We start from the raw sequence: 9,047 nt of genomic DNA on the forward strand, positions 1-9,047 counted from the left end.
TTATCTTATTAAATATTTCTTATTTAGCTGGATTCTTGTTTGTTGGTAGATCACAATAAAGATGTGTCCATCCTGACAGTCGCGCTGTTGTTATTTGTATCTTTATGTCTGAAACTGAAAAAAACGATAGATAGATAGATAATCCTTTATTTTCTCCCTCAGTGGGGAAACTTACACACATGCAGGGGAGGGGTAAAAAGAGACTAAAAAATAAAAAATATATATAATTACAAAAATATGAGCAGTATATACAGTAGATTGAAAGAAAAGAAACAGCAGGTAGACTGTGTGTGAGGTAGACAGGCAGATATTGCACATCTTATGTTATTGTACAAGTCATTATCCGTTGGCTACTGAGAGCTGTGTGCAATACCGAGTTCCCTCTTGAGTTACATTACATTACATCGAGTACATTATATGCAACTTAACTTGTGTGCATGTAACTGACAAAACTTTATCCTACATATTTACACTAATCAGTTTCACACAATAAACAATAACACAAACTCTGTGTAACCGAAAAAGGAGAAGGCTGAAGCCAGAAAATGTTTTTATGTTTCATGGTTCTATGGAAGCAATTCTTTGCCATAATTCAAATTAGAATGGATTAGCAAAACTGATTTTTCATTTTCAGAATAAAGCTGCATTTTTTGACTTATTGGATATTTTTATATGTTATATATGTTTTTATAAGTTTGTAGACTGCCCTTAAATTAGCACCATACAGCCAGTTGCATGTTGACATCAGCGTCTTTTGTGCAGTTTTGATGACAATGGGCTTGTAGCTTGTTGTCTATGTTTCGGATGTTGGACAGAGGCAACATTCATGCGTTTACGTCTCTTTATTTAGGAGTTATTGACTGCAAAAGAACAGTCAGACTGGGGACTGAGAAGATCACTGACGTCACTCGGGATTAACAACTCAATTTGAATTATGTTTCTTTTTGCAGGGTGGGCACGAAAACAAAGAAGGAATGTCCTTTTCTTTATCATTTTAATTAAATCACAGAATCAGCAGTGGTGAAGAAGAACATTAAAATGCCGTTTAGATTATTCATTATTGATTTTATTTATGAGTCAAAAATGCAGCCTTATTTTGAAATGAAAAAGCATTTCTGCTAAAACATTTTCATTTTCAAATTTGACACTTCAAATTGAATTTTGTAACACTTTTTGCTAGATCATTTTTTCAAGATTAACTCTTTAATGTCCTAATTCCTTATTTTAATGAAGTCAGAAAGAGCAGAGGTAAAGAAAAAAATTAAAATGCAGTTTGGAGGATTTATTATTAATTTTATTTAATATTCAAAAATGCTTTTTCATTTTCAAAATAAAGCTGCATTTTTGAGTCATAAATAGAAAGAATAATAAATAATCCCGTCTGCATTTTCATTAAGTCACAAGATTGAGCAATGGTGAAGAAGAAAATGAAAATGCACTTTGGATAAGTTATTATTAATTTTATTTATGAGTCGAAAAATGCGACTTTATTCCGAAAATGAAAAATAATTTCTGCTAATCCATTTTAATTTGAATTATGATCCAGAATTACTTCCATATACTTCCACCACCAGCTACCTGTATCTACCTGTATCCGTAGAGAAGTCTCAGATAACCAGTCTGAATCCTGAAGCGTGGAAGGGTCAGCGCTCGACAAACTTGACAACAAAAGACAAAAGACGCCTTTTGTTTTACGCAAACAACAACAAAAGCGTCAGTACTTCCAGCCAGACCGATAAATCATTCTCAAACGCCTCTCACACTTCTGAGATGTGCATCTAACTCAGTGCATTCATCACCGGATGGTACAGAAACGGTGTAAATTTACTTATTTATCTCTAAAATGCAGGAAATTAAACCTTCCTTCTACAGTTTAATAGTTTTAAATGCTATAATGAAAGTAAGGGGGGGGGGGGGGGGGGGGGGGGGGTACTGGGTACACGGAAGAAAACATAAGAAAATGTAAAGTTTCCTTTTAGGAAATTGTGATTGTGAGCGTGCAGCAGTGTAGAAACTGTGCTAGTGGTAGTTTAGTTACTCAACAGCCAGAATGGTCAAATTTTAATCCCGAGCAAACACCAGCAGCCTTTATTTCAGACTGGACTCAGCGACTTTACCACATACCGCAGTCATGGTTTGGGAGGAGAAACTAACCTGCTTTATTTATTTACGTATTTATTTTTAGGAAAATAATTTAGCTCTTTAACAATGTTCGGCCAGTTCTCCGAGTTAATATTTCATCCCAAAACACACAAATGCAACCTAAAGTCCATAAAGGACGTGAGGAAGAACAGCAGCCGCCTTTTATTTGATGACTCAACGAGTTGGAGAAAGAAAACCGCGAGTGTTCGTAAACGTGCTCAGCTTTTTAGTATCCAGATGTGTTTTGACAGCCTGGACATGCAAAGACCAATTTAAATTATATTTTACACATCTGCACATCTGGACACATTTCAGCAAAAACCTTGTTGAGAAGCAGCAAAACAAAAGATCTTCAACCTTTCTCTTTCACGCATTTTAAACGTCTAACAAACAATAACAGGAAACAGGTGTTGCCAATATTCTCCAACCGCTCCAGCTTGTTTTTGTTTGGCTAGCATCTCCACGGCTGGTTTTTGTTGGGTTTCTCACGATTACTGACCCGCGGCCGGCGAAGGTGAAGCGCTAACCGCCGGTTTCTGGTCCAGTGGGCTAGAAATCCGGTTGGTGCTGGCAGGGTGAACGCAATCGAGAGTTTGGAAAAGACTGATTAGTAGACTTGAAGTCAAGACCACCTAAACCGAGACCAAGACACTACCAAGACCAGAGAGTATCAAGACCGAGACAAGAACAAAACAGATCAAGACCAAGACTAGTTCAGCTAGTCAGGAAGAATTTAATGGTCCAATTCTACACTGTCATAATTCAAAATATTCTGTGTTTATCAATCATATGGTACGGCAATACAACCAAACATACACTACACAGACTGGACAGGATCATTAAAAGGGCTTCCAAAATCTCTAAACATGAACTCCCCACACTGGACTCCCTTTACAAACACCACAACATCACACTAACTAAAATAATGGAGGACCCTTCACACCCTGCTAACTATCCGCTCCCAGAGGAGGATTATTTATAAGTCACTGGGTAAAAGGAACAAGAGATACGACTCTTTCCCTCGGCCGTACGACTACTAAACGCTTAATTCCTTGTCCTATTTCGGTGGTCTTGTCTGATAAGTTCTGTTCTGTGCCTTGTCCAGTTTTGTCTGAATTATTAAGTCTTTTTCCTCTGGAAAACGTTCTCTTTTGTACTGCTGTAGTGTATCGTTGCAGCTTCCACCTGCACCCTGAAACTAATTCCACCGGCCTAGTCGTGTGGCAATAAAAGAAAGTTGAATACGTCTTATTAAAAAAAAAAACCATAGTGATAATAAAACTACTTTTACCGAGTGTGCGGTCTAGAAACAGGATTCAGTGTGTTTGTGGAAAGCAGTCCGTTGCCAGGGCAACGGGTTTTGGAGGCGGCCCACGGATCTGCCCGGCGGCCTCCTGATTGGTGGAGGCCGAGCTGACGCAGTGATACCTGCGGGAGGTTTCAGAGGCCGGGAGGCCGTCATTCCTGGGGGGGGAAGGATATACGACACCTGAACCGACTGGTCGGACCGGCTCCTGAGGCCGCGTTGCCATGGAGACGAGGGTAGGGCTGAAGTGGAGACAAAAGGAGGTGCACAAGCACAATGGTAGTGTGTTATTCAAGTTAGGAATGGTTGGGGGTGGGGGGGTGGGGTAAAAAGCATTAAAAAAAAGTTGTCCTTTCAAAATAAAATGTTTAAATTGATAGATTGCGAACTACTTTAGGGATTATCACTGTTCAGCAACGTCAAAAAGAAACCAGGAGGAGATTGACTTGAAAACTGAGACTTTTCTTAAAAGCTGGAATGTCAATAATTACAGTCAAGTTAAAGCCTGTTCCCTCAGTATCTGTTACATACATGTAGTGTTTGTTGTTCGTTTTGAAGAAAACCGGCCCGACGGGTCGAGCTCGACGCCCAGATAATCGGAGGAACTGACTCAACCAACTTCCCCTGAACGGGAGAGGACAGAGTTACGTTTCCAGCTAGTTTCACCAAAACTAAAGTCCTGCTGCAGTTAGAGACGGGTTAATCATTTCCTGTCCCTGTCCAGGACTGAAAAGTAGAAACTTATCTGAACAGAACACTTCAGTCCCGTGTAGAACCGACACTTTTAACCATGATTACCGCAGACATCAAGATTTTAATCATCTAAACAAGATAAACCCTCCCCTCCAGTACTTTTCCATGCAGATAAAGACAGGATGTTTGGTTTTTCATTTAAGTATTTTATTAAAAAACAATTCAAACAACCAGAATCTGTACAATAGTAGTTTAATCCAAACAGGTTCTTACATTAAAAAGGCACATTTAAAAGCAGTATGGCATGTACAGTAGACTGGATGATGCATTTCAGATTTAACATAAATAAGTTGGAACCCATATTAGTGCCAACCAGTAACTAAAAAAACAAATCCATCCTAGACGTCTCAATTCAGCAGTAAAGGTACAAAAGGATCCACTCCCGGTGCAACGAAGGAAGTCCAACCAAAAGACTCCTGCCGCCTCACATGGGCTCCATCTCCCTTTGCTGGATTTTAGAAAGGAAATAAAAGTTGTTAAGCATTTTTTGTGCAGAAAGGCTGGTTAGGCTTAAAAGGTGGTAGAAGAAGAGCTTACCTGGGCCTTGCTGTACCGCTTGGAGAGCCGCTTCCTCAAAAACACCTGCACAAGAGAGAAATTACTTAGTCTACAGGGATGTGGTCAAAACAGATTCAGACGACTTTGTAAATCCCTTTGGGAGGTTCTGACATTTCCATCTCACTTACTCAGCACTGTCATATACAAAACAAATACCAAAAAACAAAGACCCATATAAAGATAATATAAATATACAAAACAAATACCAAAAAACAAAGACCCATATAAAGATAATATAAAGAATTAAAAAATAGATAAAATTAAGAAAAAATACATAAAAAAAATAAAGATTAAAGATAAAAAAATTATAACTAAAATAAAATGTATATATAAAATAAAAAAAATAAAATACTATAAAATAAAAACTAAGATAAAAATTAAAACAAAAAGAAAATATAAAATAAAAACTAAAATCTATAAAACAAAAAAGAAAAAAGATAAAAGAAAAATCTATAAAATAAGAAAAAAATATAAGAACTTGATCTATAAAATAAAAACTAAGAAAAAAAAGAAAAATCTATAAAATAAGATAAAAAAATATAAAAACTAAAATCTATAAAACAAAAACTAAGAAAAAAAGAGAAAAAACTATAAGATAAAAAATATATAAAATAAAAACCAAGATAAAAAAATAAAAAATAAAAACGTAAAAGAAAAACTAAGAAAAAAAAAAAAAAAAATGTATAAAAAAAAACCAAGATACAATAAAAAATAAAAACGTAAAACAAAAACTAAGAAAAAAAATTTAAAAAAAATATATAAAATAAAAACCAAGATTAAAAAAAAAAAAAAAAGGCGCAAAAGCAGTCTCTCACCAGGGCCAGGAGTCCGGCCACCACGACGACCACCACCACCACGATGGTGGCGATGATGCCCGCCGGCAGGTTCTTCATGGTGAAGGTGGGGTTCTCCTCGTCCACATAGTACACCAGGATGTTCTCCATCTCCAGCTTCTGGCCGTCCACCTGGGGGCTGAACGTCTCCTGGGAGGTGAAGAGGGGCAGCACCTTCACCTGGAAGGAAGAGGAGGAGAAACATGAGCTGAGGAACTTTGGAACAGCGATATTAGAGAGGAAAAAAGGGGGAACCTACGTCTTTCTCCATGTAATAGGCCATGCGGCTCAGGTCCGTCATGCGCTCTCCTTTCTCCTTGTTCACATCCACAACGATCAGCCGGGCTTCAGGGTCGTACTGGGGGAGAAAACATTTAATGGTTAAATAAAGTTAAGGTGAAAACAACATTAAACACCTCCGTTGGGTTGAACCTACCTTGATCTCCTTGACGAAGCTCTCGTCCATGGAGTAGCGCTGCTTGATGGCCGCGCTGATGGCGCTGCGGAAGAGAGGACACAGTTAGTTCAGGTGCAACATCACTTTTTATTGTATATATGTTAAGAGCCAAATTTGTCTATTTACTGTTTGCTACTAGGGCTGAGGATCGATTCAAATGTCAAGAATTGATTCCGATTCTTAAGATTCAGAATCAATTATCACGCTTTGATTCCGATATCGATTTGGGTTTGTTTTATTAAAAGTTTTTTCCAGCTGTTGCATGAATTATATTACTGTAGTTATGCAACATATCAATACTAGTATTATATTGAGATTCAACAGCAAGTATTGGCAGCTAATGATGCTGTAAGGACCAATCACCTCCCATTTATGAGAATTTGGTTTTTAGCATTTTATGCAAATGTGACCTCAAGACGGTATATAAAGCAAAGAAATAGACAATTTATGCAGTTATAACTGAAAACTTTAATGTTTTCATACCCTTAAACATATTTAAAAAGGCAAAAACATGGCACTAGTTATGCTTGTGTCCAATAAAACATTCCTCTTTTGGGCATAAAATACCAAAAGTATCCGAGCTCTTCACAGCGAAATAAAACCCAACTTACCCCTTTAGTTTGGTTTCATCCACCTTGGCCTTCATTTCTTTGTGCGTCAGCTGGAGACGGACCCAGCTGTGGGGGGAAATCGTAAAGGTCAGTCAGTGCGTTTACATGGGGAGTTTAATTCAGAATTAAAATGAGATCCTATTTAAAATGAGTAAAAATTAACATGCAAACACCTAATTCCGAATGAAAATGGCCATTCCGAAATAAGTGGATAGTTTATTCCGATTTTAAATCCGAATAGAATTCCGCGATCATGTAAACACTAATTCCGCTTTAAATTAAGTTAAGTCTTTTCTGCGCCTTTCTGCGCCTGTCGCCATGACGCTCCAAACAGATGGCAGCACGCAGTAAACGGTGGTCAAGAGCAGAGACCATTTATTTAATAAATAGCCTGGATGACCTGGAAATAATTAAAAGAACAGATGTCAGGAAACATTAAAATTGTGAGTTTTTCAAAGTTGTAACGTAACTTCCGGTCCGCCCCCCTATCCAATCAAAACCCTCCCAACCCCCAGACCTTCAGCGGAATTGGGATAAAGCCAATCAAACGCGTTTTCCATGTAAACCTCAATTCGGAATTACTATTTCCATGTAAACTATCCCCAGGGGGATAAAAGCGGCGGCGCTAGGCGAGCATACTCACTAAGTCTCCACCAGCTTCTCACACTTGAGCTCCTTGTCTCCCTTGTCGGTGCGGCGCACGCCGGCGCTGTTCACGCACCAGCACTGCTCCGTGTTGTTGCACTGCTTGGCCTTGAACTTGCCGTCGTTCTCGCACTCGGGGTCGTAGATGCCGTCGTTGTCCACGAAGGCCGACTCCACCGGCTTGCCCCCGGTACGGGTGCTCAGGCCCTTCCTGGCCCGGTACATCTCCGCCTTCATCAGGAAGCACTTGGGCACCACTGAGGATGAGGGGAATGGTTAATGCCTGCTGCTTCGTCGAAAAAAAGCTACCGCAGCATAAACCGATTGCGTCTGTCTATCTATTTTTGCTACCCTATCAAAAAATGCTACCTAATGGTTTTCTACTTTTGTAGAGCTACAATTTTACTGTGTTTTACTCCCTAAACCACTTCCTTTTCCCCCTCAAGTGGTCCTTGTCGCTTGCCAGGCCGTTATTGTAAATAAGAATGTGTTCTTAATGACGTGCCTGGTTAAATAAAGGCCAATGACTGAATGAAAATCAAATAAAGCGATAGAATTGTTTGTTTTTTCTCTTTATCGTATGTTCACAAAGTGTAATGCAATTCATGTCATGGGTAGTTTATTTTGAAGGATAATATAATCAACTGTCAAATAATCGACTGTGCGCAGAACCACAAAGTAGCGGATCTGGACGGGTATTATGGATGGACAGAACACCAGACCTGGATACGACCTCTACAGAGCCACCAAGGTCAGAAAATATGTTTTACTCACATTTCTCGCAGTCCAGAGTTTGTTTCTGGCCATCGCCGACCATGACGTGACAGTTGCACGACGGCGGCGCTCCCTCGCAGGTGGCCCACTTCATCGTTTTACATCCACCTACAAAGAAAAAAGAACACAATCAGTGAAAGCTGATCTTACAGCCTCTTTTAAATAAGATAATCCTTTATTTCTCCCTCAATGGGGAAATTCACTTTGTGCAGCAGCAGTACACTCAACACACACATGCAGGGAAAGGGTAAAAAAAAAAGTAGAAATTAAAATAAAAGCAGCGATGAACGGGCCTGCGCGCGTGCAATTTACACCAATAAAGGTGAAGGACTCAAAACCAAGTCCGATGACACCACCCACACCTCTTTATGTGAAACCATTCAAAGGTTATGGCAGAAAATAGGAACTATCACATATCGACCAATCAGAAGGTGTGATAAAGTCCCTAGGACAAGTTGGTTCAAATATGATGTGTGACAATGGCGAACAATCGGCCATTTGATTCAAGATGGCCGACTTCCTGTTGGTGTCAGGGTTTTGGTCCAAGAGACTTTTTGGTGCGTGTTGTTGTACATGTGTAGCGAATTTAGTTCTTCTATGTAAATCTGGGGCGACGGGCTCGATTGTATACATTTTCAAGGGGGCGCTGTTGAGCCATTCTGCCACGCCCATTAATGCAAAACATTAAATATCAAACATTTTGCCAGGCCTGGTGACTTTTGGGGCACGTTTAGGGGGGCAAAAAGGCCCTCATTTCGTCAGGAGTAAAAAAAATAATTCCTACAGATACGATAGGGCCTTCGCACTGTCAGTGCTCCGGCCCTACATATATAATTACAAAATATAAACGGTATACATTGGAATGAAAAAATAAAAAAGTAGTGCAGTACGAGAAAGAAAGAAAAACGGTGCAAAAAAAGCAGGTAGGATGTGTGTGAGGTAGACAGATGTTGCAAATAAATAAAATG

The 9,047-nt window shown here is 39.2% G+C and overlaps 1 protein-coding gene across 1 annotated transcript in view; it reads right to left on the reverse strand.

Moving 5' to 3' along the window:
- Nucleotides 1-4,376: 4,376 nt before the first annotated feature.
- epcam (epithelial cell adhesion molecule) overlaps nt 4,377-9,047 on the reverse strand; it is a 5,344-nt gene continuing 673 nt past the window's right edge. The window contains exons 2-9 of the mRNA XM_061745591.1: nt 8,080-8,187; nt 7,304-7,562; nt 6,661-6,726; nt 6,029-6,092; nt 5,852-5,950; nt 5,575-5,772; nt 4,739-4,783; nt 4,377-4,649 (exon numbers count right to left, since the gene is read on the reverse strand). Of these exons, the coding sequence (XP_061601575.1) occupies nt 4,626-4,649; nt 4,739-4,783; nt 5,575-5,772; nt 5,852-5,950; nt 6,029-6,092; nt 6,661-6,726; nt 7,304-7,562; nt 8,080-8,187 (863 nt within the window). The 3' untranslated portion in view covers nt 4,377-4,625. The remainder of the gene's footprint in view (nt 4,650-4,738; nt 4,784-5,574; nt 5,773-5,851; nt 5,951-6,028; nt 6,093-6,660; nt 6,727-7,303; nt 7,563-8,079; nt 8,188-9,047) is intronic.

The sequence above is a fragment of the Cololabis saira genome, chromosome 17, assembly GCF_033807715.1.
Source record: "Cololabis saira isolate AMF1-May2022 chromosome 17, fColSai1.1, whole genome shotgun sequence".
NCBI classification, from domain to species: Eukaryota; Metazoa; Chordata; class Actinopteri; order Beloniformes; family Belonidae; genus Cololabis; species Cololabis saira.